Below are 15,144 nucleotides of genomic sequence, written 5' to 3' on the forward strand. Positions count from 1 at the left end.
AGAAACATGAGAAACAAGCTTGTAAGCAGCGGCGGAATGATAAGCGAGAGGAAACAGAGAAACGTGCATGTCACGTTGAGGTAGCTCTGGCGGTGGGCTTGGCTGGAGAATATCGGCCGGATTTGATATGAAGGGCGTGAGACGTGGGTAATGGCACGCAGTCTTCGCCGCATTGCGTTCTTCGTCTTGAATCATGTCCTGCTGTTCCAAGGCCAGAACCCTGGATCAACAGGTTCACCTGGCTACAAACCATAACGTACACTGTAGGTACCTAGGTAGGGAGCCTGGGCAGCAGAAGAGATAGGCCGACCATCTGGGTGTTCAAATACGCGTGTGCGACGGCATGCAATGCAATGTTAGCAGCGGCAGCCGCAGCGGGTACGGATGCAGAAATGACCCCCCCCTCAGAGGCAGTCCTTTTGGCTCGGTCGTTCATGCGTTGGTCGGAAAGGTACGCACCGACCCCGCCGAGTAAAGGCAGGTAGTAGTTTACCTACTATGTATATAGGAGGAATTCAATTGATCCATAGTTTGTTAATGAAGAGAGGAGACAAAAGAAGGGGAAGAAGATGAAGCAGGATAAGAAAAGGGAAGCGAAAAACGTACATGTACGCCTTGGCAACGAACGTACGGATACTGCCTTGTTAGATGGAAAGGCTCCACACAGGGCCACAGGAGTGGATCTTCCAGACTACCCACCCTCGCAAAGTAGAGGCATGTACTCGACATGGCCAGAGAGGCTCGGGGGATACTTGGATCTACCCTGCCAAGGACGAGTTTCTTTCTTCTACACTTACCTAAGCAGCTACACTACTACACTAGAAACCCTTCCAGCAGGGACATGACGCTAAACCATAGACACATAGAGTAGTAGCGCCCCTACTACGTAGTGCGAAGCACGCCGGCCGACCCCTGCTTGGGACCTTTCTCTGGCCAATCAGGTGTACTTCTTTGCACTGCCTCATTCTTGGCACCACATGTGCAAGATCCAAACCATCACTCCTATGGCAGCACATACAACTATGCATACAACCAAATCAGTCCATCGTTATGACTACAACCGCCCTTCTTTCTGAAAGACGGGGGACCTGACAAGGGGGCAAATGCTCCTCTCATCCTGTCTCTCTCTTCCCGTGTCTTGTCTCTCTGCCAATTGCTTGTCTCGAGCTCTTCCTTCTCTTGCCAGCCTTGGCTTTTTTTTTTTTCTTTTTCTTCGGTACTGGAGTCGCCTGGAAATTGAAACGAACCTCACGTCCCATCCCTCCAGCCAACGTGCCTTCCCACCTACCTTCCTACCTTTCTTCCTTTCTCCGCTCGCGCTGTGCTTTGTTTGCTTTGCTTTGCTTCGCTTCGCCTGCCGCCATGTTGGGACAAGGACATTGCGCCTGAGAGGAGACTATCTGCGTTCAAACGGCCAGCCTATCTCAATATTCTCTACTCCCCACCGATACCAGTCGATACTCTCTACCCGCCGCCGACGACGACGACAACGACTTGGACCTCGTCTCACCACCACACGCGCCGGTGCCCTCTTCCTAATACAACCGCCATACCGCCCCTTCTTATGCTTAACAACACGAGACGCCTACGTCGTTTTCGCTAATTACATCAAGGACGCGGAATTGTTACCCATCACGGAATATAGCTAGCTGGCTCACTCAACTTTGATCACTCTTTTTGCCTCCCGGCTGCCTCTTCCATTGTACCGACACAGCCTCACGTTACCTACTCTATTCACCACACTGGCAGCCTCTGTGAACCTCGCTCCACCATCAGACGGCGCCGCACCAACCCGGCTGTGTTGCGGTTGATCCGGAGCCATGGATCCCAATTCCGCCTCTCGGGATGACCCTGCGCCGCCACGGAGGAATCGAGCGTACGTTTGCGCGTCATGGCCTTTGTCGCCTCACCACCCACTCACCAACCAAGTATAGAACTGACATTCCCCTTTCCAGTCCGACAATCACCATAGATCCCTCTGCCACCGGCGTTGATAACACGGATGCCGCACCAGCCATGGCACAGGATCCCCCGAATGAAGCGTCCGTCTCACCCATCCTCACCCAGGATGAAGGAGCCAGCCCGACGATCGTACCCGAAGGCGCTGCCGCCCCGTGGTCGCGGCCCCAGGAGAAGCCCCCAAAGCCGAAGCTTCGCGCCGACACGTCCTTTGAGATCAAGGACAGCAGCAGACCCCAGAGCCCGCACAACGTATCAAGTCCAGTTGCGACCTTGAGAGGAAATGACCGCGCTTTCCTTGCCGTGCCCAGCAACTTGCGCTCCCGACAGAACTCGATCGACTCCGACGACATGTCCTCCCAGGGCGAGACTATCGCCGTCTTGAGCCAGTCGACTGAGAAGACCATGAAGCCCAGTCCCATGTCCAACGACAGGATTATGAACGACGAGACCGCTCTGCAACCCGACAAGGGTAGCGAGGGCGACTTTGAGGTGGAAAACAACCCATTCGCCTTCACCCCCGGCCAGCTCAACAAGATGTTCAACCCAAAAAGTCTTGCTGCGTACTATGCGCTTGGAGGCTTGACTGGTATCGAAAAGGGTCTCCGGACTGATCGCAAGGCCGGTTTGAGCTTGGACGAGGTGCATCTTGACGGACAAGTCTCGTTCAGCGAGGCCAAGAGCCACACCCGCTCTTCTGGTGCTCTCAAAGAGAGCCAAATACCGGCGACGCCCCCGAGGCAGAACACTGATCATAAGAGCAAGCACGGCGATGGTGGCTTCTCTGACAGGAAGCGCGTTTTTCGAGATAACCGGATCCCCGAGAAGAAGGGCAAGACTCTCCTGGAACTCATGTGGATCACCTACCAAGATAAGGTCCTCATGCTCTTGACCGCTGCTGCAGTTGTTTCGTTGGCCATCGGCATCTACCAAACAGTGGGCTTGCCGCACGCACCCGACGAGCCAAGGGTTGAGTGGGTTGAGGGTGTTGCTATCGTTGTCGCCATCGCCATCGTCGTCATCGTGGGCTCCCTCAACGACTACAGCAAGGAAAGGCAATTTGCCAAACTGAACAAGAGGAAGAAGGACCGTAATGTCAAGGTTGTACGCTCGGGCAAGACCATTGAACTTTCTGTCCATGATCTCTTGGCTGGCGATGTCATTCATCTCGAACCGGGTGATCTCGTCCCCGTCGACGGAATTCTCATCGAGGGCTTCAACGTCAAGTGTGACGAGTCTCAGGCTACCGGGGAGTCGGATATCATCAAGAAGCGGAACGGCGAGGAGGTTTTCAACGCCATCCAGAACGGTGACGATCCTAAAAAGCTCGACCCCTTCATCCAGTCCGGTGCTAGAATCATGGAGGGCGTCGGCACTTTCATGGTCACCTCAACCGGTATTCACTCATCTTTCGGAAAGACTCTTATGGCTCTGGATGAGGATCCCGAGGTTACACCGCTGCAGTCGAAGCTCAACACCATTGCCGAATACATCGCCAAACTCGGAGGTGCTGCAGGTCTCTTGCTCTTTGTCGTCTTGTTCATCGAATTCCTGGTCAAGCTTCCGAAGCAGCCGGCCTCCGTCACTCCGGCCCAGAAGGGGCAGGACTTTATCAACATCGTTATCACCGTTGTCACCATTATTGTCGTGGCAGTGCCGGAAGGCCTTCCTCTCGCTGTCACACTGGCCCTGTCCTTCGCCACGAGACGCATGCTGAGGGACCAAAACCTCGTCAGACACCTGAAGGCTTGCGAGGTCATGGGCAACGCCAACACCATTTGCTCGGACAAGACGGGAACCCTGACGCAAAACAAGATGCAGGTCGTTGCCGGCACAATCGGCACCACTCATCGTTTTGGTGGGCAGCGACCTTCCAGCTCTGACGGCGATGCCAACGCCGCGCTGGACGGCGCTGCTGACATCTCAATCGCCGAATTCGCCAAGATGCTCAGCGCGCCGGTCAAGGAGATTCTCGTCAAGTCCATCTCGCTCAACTCGACGGCGTTCGAGGGTGAGGTCGATGGTGAGAAGACATACGTTGGATCGAAGACCGAGACGGCCCTGCTCCTGTTGGCTCGTGACTACCTCGGCATGCACCCCGTCGCCGAGGAACGCGAGAACGCCAAGATCCTCCAACTTATCCCTTTCGATTCTGGCCGCAAATGTATGGGCATCGTCGTTCAACTTCCGGATGGCCGCGCAAGAGTCTATGTCAAGGGTGCTTCCGAGATTGTTCTCGGAAAGTGCACCGAGATCTTCCGGGACCCGTCCCAGGACGCTACGCTCACGGAAATGACCGAGGCCAACTTCCAGACGATAAATACTCTCATCAACACGTACGCTTCTCGGTCGCTCCGAACCATCGGCCTTGCCTACAGGGACTTCGAGCAGTGGCCCCCTCGCAACGCCCGCCGCGTTGATGGAGGCGAGAACGTTGATTTCGATTTTATGTTCCGGACTATGGTCTTTGTCGGCATGGTCGGTATCCAGGACCCCTTGCGCGAGGGAGTTCCCGAGGCCGTCAGGCTTTGCCAGAAGGCGGGTGTCATGGTTCGCATGGTTACCGGAGACAACAAACTCACAGCCGAGGCCATCGCTAAGGAATGCGGTATCCTGCAGCCCAACGGTCTCGTCATGGAAGGCCCCGAATTCCGTAACTTGACCAAGTCGGAGCAAGAAGCCATCATCCCACGGCTTTGCGTTCTTGCTCGCTCTAGCCCCGAGGACAAGCGTATTTTGGTGAAGCGCCTCAAGGCCCTAGGTGACATTGTTGCTGTAACCGGAGACGGAACCAATGATGCTCCCGCGCTCAAGACGGCCGACGTCGGCTTCTCCATGGGTATTGCTGGCACCGAGGTTGCCAAGGAAGCATCTTCTATCATTCTCATGGACGACAACTTCAACTCCATTGTCAAAGCCTTGAAGTGGGGTCGTGCCGTCAACGATGCCGTCAAACGTTTTCTCCAGTTCCAGCTCACCGTCAACATCACTGCTGTCATTCTCACCTTCGTTACTGCGGTCAGCAGCACTTCAGTGCTGACTGCGGTGCAACTGCTCTGGGTCAATTTGATCATGGACACTCTGGCTGCCCTCGCCCTCGCCACCGACCCCCCTCAAGACAGTGTCCTCGACAGGAAGCCCGAGAGGCGTGACGCGTCAATCATCACTACTACCATGTGGAAGATGATTCTCGGGCAGGCGGTTTACCAACTTGCGATTACCTTCATGCTTTTTTACGGAAAGGATGCGATTGTCCCTGGCCCCCAGCATGTCCCTGATGACCAGATCGCCACGTTGGTCTTTAACACCTTCGTATGGATGCAGATCTTTAACCAGTGGAAGTAAGTACATCATCCCCAACATGCTGGTTTTCTATGAAACTAACCAATCGCAGCAACCGTCGCTTGGACAACAACTTCAATATTTTCGAAGGACTAACAAAGAACTATTTCTTCATTGGAATTAGTGCCATCATGATCGGAGGACAGGTTCTCATTGTCTTCGTTGGCGGTGCGGCCTTCCAGATCGCTTCCGAGGGCCAGACCGGCACGCAATGGGCCCTAGCCATCATTCTGGGACTCATCTCAATTCCGTTTGGTGTCATCATTCGACTCGTTCCCGACACTCTCATCGAGCGCCTTGTTCCCGACTACCTCAAGCGCCGTGCCAAGAACAGTGTCCCTGGTCTTACTGTGTCGGACGAGGAGCAATTCGAAATGTACCCGGCGCCACTTTCGGATGTCCGCAATGAGCTGGCGTTCATTAAGAGGATGAAGGGAGGACGCTTGAACAACCTCAAGTTTGCGGTACAACACCCCCGCGAAACATTCTCACGCTCGCGCAGCCCGTCACACTCGCGCAGCAACTCCATCAAGACGCCAACGACGCCTACACGAGAGGACAGTTTCGGCTCAATGGCTGCCGCGACACCCAACTCTCGCAAGCGCTCCTACAGCTCGCGCAGTCGGTCCAACTCGGCCCTCGGCGCCCCGACTGTCATGGCAGGTATTGTGGCTGCCGGTATCGCAGCCAACTGGTCACCGGCGGACCGCAGACGTCGTGACAGCGACGACTTTGACGGCAACGCCAGGAGAGAAGTCTCCCGAGAGAATTCGATTCGCGAAGAACCTCGTGAGTCGATTGCGGACGAAAAAGGAGGGGACGGAAAAGTGGCGCGCGAATGAGGAGTACATTAATCGTCGCCTGGTACTGGCGGCACCGTTTATATGGTCGAGCGGCGTTACGTGAGCGTAAAACAAGAATTCCCAACAAATAACACGGGATATATATATATGTACGAGTATAAGTTTCTCGGTGCGGTCATGCCCATCCCGCACGCCCACCACGCGTTCAGGAGGTTTACGCAACCTCCTTTTTTCTTTCTTTCTTTTCTTCTCCCTTTTAGCATAGAAACCGTGATGATTGACTAGACCGGTGAACGATAAATTCGTTCGAGAGAATTCTTAGTACAGAAAAAGAACAAAGTTTTATTAAATCAAAAACCACTCGCTCGCGTGACTTGAGATATGGCTGTTGAGTTGCCAGAGGCTAAACAGCGCCAGTATGTAACACTTCGAAGGCCGCAACTACGTCTCTTTGGCGTTTGACGTTTGCGCTCGGAGCCCGTATCTGAAATTCTTAACATTACATCTTGGGTCTCGCTGCATCGGCATGCGATAAGAGGGAGACGGGACTGTAGCATTGGTGGAACAGTTTCCATTCGTCGGTGCGGCAGTTGGAAACATTGTCTACTCGGAAACCATGAAATAGTTGATTCTTGGTGCGGCTGGGCTTGGATATGCATGTGAGGCCCCGTTTGGTGCTGGATTGACAACGAGGGGTGTTGGCCTCAGTGTGTCTTCTTGGGCAGTGGAGGGAGGTTGTTCACGTCGACGCCGACTGATCCCCATTGTTTTTTCTTTTCTCTTTCATGTTATCATGTTTTCTTCCATCTTACTTTCTTACTTGGGCTGCCTGGAGCAGAGTAGTGAAATGACATGATGCAACGTCTCGAGCCCCAAGAAGCATAAGGAAGCCGACTCGCTTGGCGGGACAGAGATGGAAAATAAGGGCGCGGACAAGGACAGTTAAGTCTAGCGAGGTTTTGACGTATCACGAGAACAGCGACAAAATCAGAACTATGGCCTCCTCGGCCAGGCACCTGACAGCCGTCTGATGCCCGACGGGAGGGAGCGAAGGATCTCCTGCGACTTTGGCGGGGCTCGTGGCGGCGTCGCTGACTTGCCGACGAAGGATGCCCATCGCATAGCGCGGTTGCCTTTTCCCGCCGCCGCCGCCATACCTAAACAAGTCTCGGTCCGCAGCACTGACGCTGGAGTAGTTGGTTTCTCAGACCCCTCTACTCTGTTCTCGCGCGTGTCTGCGGCAGTGTTCTGTAGCCTCCCAGAGGCAGCAAGCAGGTGTGCATCACAGCCCTTCAGCGGCTGTTTCTTTGTTTATCCTAGCTATTAGTAGAGTGAAGTCCCCTTTCCACTAGGAAGAGTGAACACAAGCTTACTCTTTCTCTCATTTCTTCTCGAGTACGGATATCCCCCTCCCCCAAGACTGATGAAACTGCGCCTCTATCGAAGATGGATTCATCAGCATCTCAAAATTGGGGACACTTGTTAAACTTTAGGCTGAAGCATATCGGTTGAGGCAAGACGGCGTAAGAGCCTAGGATTGAGTCAATGGCAGTTGGGTTATCCACCCGTCCGCCGAATAGACAAGAAACCTTCCTCTCACCGAGCCACAGAGTATACGTCCTTCCTCGGCCTGCATTATCAACTACAAAAAGCCTCATTGGGCAGGAAGTTGGCCACATCAACTACAGTTGCCAGACAAACCTCGGAGCACCCATCTGCATGTAAAGTATCGCATGTTTGGTAGAAGAGGCACTGGTGCCTTGCCTCACTGACGACAAAGAGGGGCTGGCGCAGAGGTGACTCAACCCCCCACCCTCCGACGGCAAACGCCTCGTTGTCTCCTCGTCGCCCGCCCTCCGTCTTACGTGCACCGCACTGCATATCAGTCAACCAGTCATGCTTCGCACATAGTAATAGTTGGGTGATTTGATCTCGTGATCATTGGAGTTCGCTGTCTAAACTGCCTGTCTTTCCGTCCCGTGTCTAAACCCGCCTGTATGGATGACGAACTAAAGGAAGCTGCCCAAGAAAAAAAAAACCGATGGAAAACAGGAAACCTGTGTCGGGGTTCTAGGTATTCTGACACACAAACACACAAACATAAAAGAGAGGGCCTATTGAGAGTAAAGCATAGGAAATGAGCCAGACTCCCCGAGGAAAGACAAAATGAGTTGATGGTAAAAAAGAAAAAGAAAAAGAAAAGACAAAGGAAACAAAGTAGGGGGGGGGGGGGGGGGTAAGTAATCCGTTGATGCCAATGTCCCCCGACTTTTTTCCCTTTCTTTTTCTTGCGTTTCCCAGATCTCTACGCACCATCTGCGCAAACCGTCGACCCGCGTGCCTTTGACGATGAACTACAAAAGACAAAAGGAAAAGGGAAAGGTCGAGTGCATAAAGCATTGTCCTGGCAATCCGTAGTGTCGCCAGAACACGCGCAACTCGGTAGTCTTGGTATCTCGTTTTACAAGTCTTTTAAGACAACTCTTGTCATGGTAGGAGGCAAGAACAAGCAAGCCAAAGGGCGGTGGGACGAAAACACACTACTCGATAGGGATTGGTAGGGCGAATCAGGCTGGTTGTATTTTGTCCCAGACCGCAACATCCATCGACCGCATCGGGGAGTTGTCGAGGTGGGGAACACGAGGTGCGCCCAAGATTCTTCCGCCAGGAGTCACTGCTTGGCCCTCCTTGTTGACATGCGGCGAGGAAAATAGCCAAAAAGGTGCGACATGCGTGCGACGGCCCACAACAACAGGATAAGAGGCAGGGCTGTGATGCGTTGTGGGTTGAAGCTTTCGTCGCAGCTACCGGCAAGTGGCTTGCCGTTCCGGTCTTAGGTCTGGGGCTTGTTGGGGCTTCTCGTCGAATCAAGGTCCTGGTATGGCGGTGGTATGGCCGAGTTGGCTAACCCGTCAAATGAGGACCGCCGCCTGAAGCGCGCGCTCTCAGATCAATGACTGAGTAAGAAGGGTATCTGTAACGTCGAGACAGCGAAGGAAGAAAAACAAGAAGCAACACAAAGAGGGACAAATCGAGGTTGCCGTCGTTGGAAAAGGTCGCCGTCTCAGACACGGAGTTGCGTGTTCAACTGGACTTCCTTGGCTTTCTGGGCTCGTTCTTGGGCTTCACGGTGCCGGGCTCAATCTTGATGCCTCGCTGCTTCTGCTTCTGCTTCTGCTGCCCAGACTCTTGCGTTTCCTGGGCCTGGGGTTGAGGATTGACAGCCTCAAAAACGTGTCTGCTGACACAACCGCCATCGGGCTTGACGCTGACGACCTGGTCCTCGGGGACCATCTCGTGTTTTAGCGGCCAGCCAGCGCGTCGGCACAGCTCCGAGACGACGACGTCGCAGTCGCCGAGGAGATCGATGTCGAAGTTGATGTGGTTGAGGGCCTGTCGCGAGATGTAGATCTGAGGGATGTTGGCCGGCAGCCAGCTCACTATTTCCGACACCGGCGTCACCTTCAGACTCGTGCCAATGACGATGACAAGGTCTGCCTTGTCGCGGTCGTACTCGGTCAGGCGCCTGCTGAACTCATCAGGCAACGCCTCGCCGAAGAAGGTGATGTCTGGTTTCATGACGCCTATGCTGGGCATGTCGTACTCCCCGTCCGACACCGAGTCATCGTCGGAGCTGAATCTGCGGCGCTTGCGCTCCGTGCCCGCCGACCTCTTACGCTTCGTGCTGCCGTTGGGGCGGAGGTTCTGGACGCAGCGAGGACAACGCGGGATCCTGCCCGCCTTGATGTCGGGAAAGATGTCATCGCCGACGCACTTGAAGCCGCACTGGACGCACGTGGCGGTTGCGAAGGAGCCGTGGCACTGGATGAGCTTGTCGGCAGAGATGCCGGCCTTGGCTTCGAGGTTGTCAATGTTCTGCGTGTAGTTTGTGAGCAGCTTGCCCTGCTTCTCAAGCATTGAGATGAAGGCATGAGTCGGCGTGAAGCGATTGGTGGAGGGCAGGATGTCCTTAGCGACGGTGTAGAATATGGTGGGGTCTTGCTTAAAGACGGAAATGTCAAACACCTCTTGGGGGTCATTTAGTCCCAGGTGCTCAAGCTGCGAGTAGAGACCGCCCTTTGAGCGGAAGTCTGGGATGCCGAGCGAGGTCGAGATGCCGGCACCGGTGAGGACGATGATGTTCTTACTCCGCTGAAGCAACTCCACGGCGTCGTCGACCGTGTTGTAACGGGTCAGCTTGGCGCGCTTGGACAGCTCCCTGCTGATGGCCAGCGACAAGAGGCTAAAGTAGGCCTCGTCTTCGGCGCCCTCCAGGAAGGCGGGCGGCTTGAGGCCAAAGGCCGACAGCAACTTCTTGGCCGTGTAGCGGCCGGCGTCGACTGTTCTTCTACAGAATTCTGCGGGACCAAGGGCTCTGAGTTGGTGGCGCAGACCCATGGCTTCGTCAGGCGTGCAGCTGTCAGGATCTTTTTTTGGGGAGGGGGTTGACCAGTTAGCATGCCAACACAGAAGACAATGATGAGAAGAACACGTAATCCAAGGCCAAAAGTAGCAGCGGATTGTCATGCTTGCCTGGGGAATGGGGGCTTTGGATAAGGACTGAAGTGAGCGACTGTGGCTTACCATCCAAAGAGAGTTTCGCATCGCCCAGCTCAGCGATGGCATCTTCCAGCAGGGAGTCGGTCTCCCATGCCGACTCCTTGGCGTCTTTGACGCGTTCCTCGAGTTCCTGAAGGCCGACGGCGTGCTTGATTTCCTCGAGGGTTGGACTTTCGGGGGCCTGAAGGTTGTCGATCTTGTACGCGGCGACGGCCTTGGGATTGTTTTTGCCGCGCTTCTTGACCGTGACGGTCTTTGTCGTCGCCCGTTGAGTCTTCATCTTGTTTTCCCTGCGTGTCGGGGCTACTTGACTCGGGGTTAGGTTTGGGATGATGGAGAAGGAATAGTTGATGAAACTCGTGAAGAGAGTAAGTAGATCAGGGATGGTACGAGATGGGTGTTCTGAGTTGATAGGGGCTGAGCTGAGCAAAAGAGTCGCTAACTAGCCGGGGGTGTACGTGTCTGGTTGAAAGGGGTGCGTGACGCCGACCAGCCGATGGGTTGGTGTATTTGTGAGACAGCGCAAAAAGATGGACTGGACAAAGGCTGGGCTGGTATGGGCTTGGTGAAGGGGAAATGAAGAGCGACCAGAGTTGGGCGGTCAGATCGTGTAAAGTGGGAAGTTGCAATTGGACCTAATTTTCTCTCTTACTCTCTCTTTCCGGATTCCCTCGCACAAGAAGAGGTTGAAGGATAGCGAGAGGGGCAAATAGACTGGAGTTGGCAATGGTTTTTGAAAAAGGCAAAAGAATTGATGTGTTGCGGTGTGGTGCGTTAGTTTTGACAGGAGGAGGAATTTAACAAGTTGCATACGGTCGGGCCCTCAAGGGTGCGCGTGCTTGTGTGTATTTGAGTGTGAGAGTGAGGGTTAGAGTGAGAGAAAAGGAGGGAAAAAAGAGGATGCCTTGGGTGCGAATGAGGTTGGATGTGGCCGAGTTCCGCCTTTCCGCTCGAAACTCGTCGGTTATCTATCTCCCTGGGGGTGGCGTGACGGCGAAGACACTGTGCTGCGGACTTGATTCTTCTTTCTTTCTTTCTGTCTAGCAAAAGACAAGGCCAGAGACGGAGTATACGACTTAATCTGCGGCTCGTGATGATCAGATGCAGTGATGATTAAGTGCTGGTCAAGGCTGGTTGTGTAAGGCGACGAGTTGCGTCTGATCCCGGGACGAAAAGAGAAGAAACAAGAGTTGCAGGGTTCGGAGGGGGGGGGCGAGGCAGGAAATAAAAATAAACACCGACCGGCCGAAACGGAACGGATGGCACGGTTTGGAATTGATGGACGGGTTCTGGTTGAAGGTTATATTCCCAGATGGGAAAAAGGCGGGTGAACGGGTGGAATAAAATAAAAATAAAAATAAAGTGGAAGAGGGAGGCAAGTAGTAAAGACAAGATACAGGTTGTCGTCGTAGTTGGGTAAATGTGAAGTCAGAGAAGGAGAAGGAAGAAAAAGAAGATAGGAGACACAAGTAAGCAGGCGAAATCTAAGGTAAGGGGACAGGAAAGGCTAGCAGCAATCGCGCGGTCTAGTTGGTCTCCAGAGAACGGACGCGAGTTCTGGAGGGGGAGAGAAAGGGAACTCGTACGAAGGTGGACGAAAGTCTAGTAAGCAGATCTGGATTAGGTGGGCCAAGAGGACAAATGTCAATCGAGCAGATTGAACGAAGGATGGATGGAATGATGATGATGAATCTGTCGGATGGATGGACGGGTGGATGGATGGATGGGGAAAATGGGCCACGCTAGGTTCGTCAAGGTGTGATTACACGGAAACTAAGGAAACCAGGACGAGACATGCAAAGACAAAATATGGTTAGATAGACAGGCAGAAAGGGTGCACCCGTATAATCAACGCGACTGTCAGTACAGACAGCCCAGGTCCTTTTCCTGCGCGACGAAACCAAGCCAGGTAAAAAAGCACGTCAGGCAGGGCAATGGAAAGGGAAAATAAAAATAAAAAAAATTGTTGCCCAGGGTGGCTCCGCTGCGTCTTAGTCGTTTAGTAACACAACACTCAGCTAAGGCAGAGAGAGGCAGAGCAAGATGCGAATGCAAATGTAAACCCAACAAGGCCACCACCACATGTGTGTATGTGTGCATTTGCTTTCCGGGGAACTGTATAGAATTGCGTTCTTGCCATCCTAGTCCAACTAGCATCGCTGTAAGCAAACTGCTCTTTCTGCTTACAATCCAGGCGGCATTGATGGGACGGTGGAACTGCGTCAATGATTTTGAGGGCAACCGTGTCAAAACTTGGACAATGTTGGCGTGCTACTGCTACTAATGACTTAACTACCTGACTAGACACTGAGTTGGGAACCAGACCGGAACCGCTCAAACATTTACTGGTACCCCGTACATGAGGCCGTGTTTACCTTTGTACCAGCACCAGCAAGCTCATATCCGAGTGAGTAAGTAATGGTGGTGTGTGCGGCTCGCGAACGTGTACAACCCCGTCCAACCAGAAACCCAGCGGGCCAAACGCAATCCCTAATTCCCTCCACTTGTCATCCTCCGTCGTGTGCTATCGCCCGTCCTATCACATCGGTCTCGTCTTCCTACCTCAGAGAGTTTCGGAACCTGGCTCCAAGTGAAACTCGCCCATCCTCTCTGATGTCTCCCTGTTTGTCCTCTACGGGTGGACGCTTCTCAACTTAACGCCTGCCGCTATTGGCATTGTGCTGCACAAGTGTTCCGTTCACTGTCTTGTCGAGCCAAGTTTGGCTAATGCCCAACCGGGTCCAAGACACACACACACACACACACATACATACATACATACATACATACATACATACATACATACATACATACATACATACATACATACATACGTAGGTAGTATGTATACATACATTTGATGGAGGCCAACCCCCCCCCCCCCCCCCAGTCAATCAATCTGTCATGCCCACCACACCACACCACCGCATTGCATCGCGCGCGCTATCCCGCCGCCAGCCACATCCTCAGTTAAATCAGTCTAATCGGCGACGCTTGGTCATCCATCGAGTTGTCTGTTTCCATCGTCTCTCAGCCCTTTTGACAATCCCTCGTTATGCCCATCAACTGCGGAAGACGTTTCTGGTGCCTCGAGGCATTTTGACGAGTTTCTTTTGAGTAGCTTGGCTCCCACGGCAGTGTCACTACTCTCTAACTGTACTGGGGGTTTTGGGCTTGGCCTGTCTGATCCCAGCCAGTGACGTTCCCGGGATGTAGGTATTCAACCCCTTGGCGCTAGAAAATGTACTTTACTCAACTGTACCTAACCTGAACGGTTCCCTTATCTAATACGGAGTACCACCTCCCTGGTTGTTTGTCCTCGAGCTGCCTCCCATCACAGGCTGGCTCGCGGCAGATGTCCATCAAGTCAGAATTTGGGTTGCTTCCCACTCTTTCGTCTCATCTTTGTGGGAGTGAGAGTCCATCTTTCATTGCCGTCGGGTTGACAACGTCTTGAGCCGACTCGCATCTCTATCGGTCATTCCAACCCAACACACAAACGCCGCATCGGCCCCTCCCAACATGCACCGTCATTCTCAAATCCAACAGGACATGAATATAAACCCGTCTGCCGCTCCCGTAGGATTGTCCCCTCTCGCCCTCTATCTGTACACTCAGTATTAGCCCGCAAATACCCACATGTCCCCGGACAGCCCAACTCTGTTCTTTTTCCTGCATGTGACCGGCCACGCACCCCGGCCCTGGCTGGTTGCGTTATCTAGAACAAACAAATCAAGCGTAGAGCAAAGCTAGCCAACTCTCAATCACGCTTTGGCGCCTCTCTTCACTCTCGCTCACTTCCACGGGAGAGACACCGATCATTTCTCAGTCCGGTTGAGAAATGGTCATGGTTCGCTCCAACCCAACCCAACCCCAGCAGTTCTCAGAGTTGGGCTCTTTTTTTCTTTCTTTTTTTTCCCTCTTTATTTTCTTCGTTTGGTGGTATACCTCACCTCCAGTGTTGACCGATAATTTGTCGGATCGAGACGGATTTGCCCAACTCGTAAACCGCCTTTGCAATATGGACGGGCCCTGGTCTTGACTGCCGACCACATGTATCACCCCCTCGGCGAATCATAGCATCATCATGGACAAACCTTTTGCCCCCCCCCGTTCTTGAAACATACCCGGTCCCTCTCCCAAAACACGGTTTTTAATCAAACCAAAGTGATAAGTTTCATGCCCCATCCCGTGGCAGTGATTCTTTTTCGGAAACCAGACAGTTCGGGTCTACATAACTACAATGATCGAGGACCTTCGCTTTGGTGGACATGGCCAGACAAATTCTCTTTTCCCTCATGTGTTGCCCCAGTGTGCTGCTCTATGCTTGCTTCGTCCATGTCTGAGAACTCTTGACGTTACGGGGCTCTTGTTCGTTCCATCGAATAACAACCCTCGGCGCTATTATGGCGAACTTCTTTTGCTCATCACCTTGTATGCGACTTCATGAGTCGTGTCAAGAGTACCCGTAACCTCTCTA

At 53.3% G+C, this 15,144-nt stretch overlaps 2 protein-coding genes across 2 annotated transcripts; one reads left to right on the top strand and one right to left on the bottom strand.

Moving 5' to 3' along the window:
* Positions 1–1,820: 1,820 nt before the first annotated feature.
* GLRG_08821 (calcium-translocating P-type ATPase) lies at positions 1,821–6,143 on the top strand (the record flags this gene model as incomplete). The annotated part of the gene is made up of 3 exons (XM_008099371.1): positions 1,821–1,876; positions 1,956–5,300; positions 5,354–6,143. 3 exons carry the CDS (start codon positions 1,821–1,823, stop codon positions 6,141–6,143), a joined length of 4,191 nt encoding a protein of 1,396 aa, XP_008097562.1.
* A 3,045-nt stretch (positions 6,144–9,188) lies between these two features.
* GLRG_08822 (Sir2 family protein) lies at positions 9,189–10,944 on the bottom strand (the record flags this gene model as incomplete). The annotated part of the gene is made up of 2 exons (XM_008099372.1): positions 9,189–10,531; positions 10,689–10,944. 2 exons carry the CDS (start codon positions 10,942–10,944, stop codon positions 9,189–9,191), a joined length of 1,599 nt encoding a protein of 532 aa, XP_008097563.1.
* Between the last annotated feature and the right edge of the window lie 4,200 nt (positions 10,945–15,144).

Source organism: Colletotrichum graminicola, assembly GCF_000149035.1.
Source record: "Colletotrichum graminicola M1.001 genomic scaffold supercont1.41, whole genome shotgun sequence".
NCBI lineage: Eukaryota > Fungi > Ascomycota > Sordariomycetes > Glomerellales > Glomerellaceae > Colletotrichum > Colletotrichum graminicola.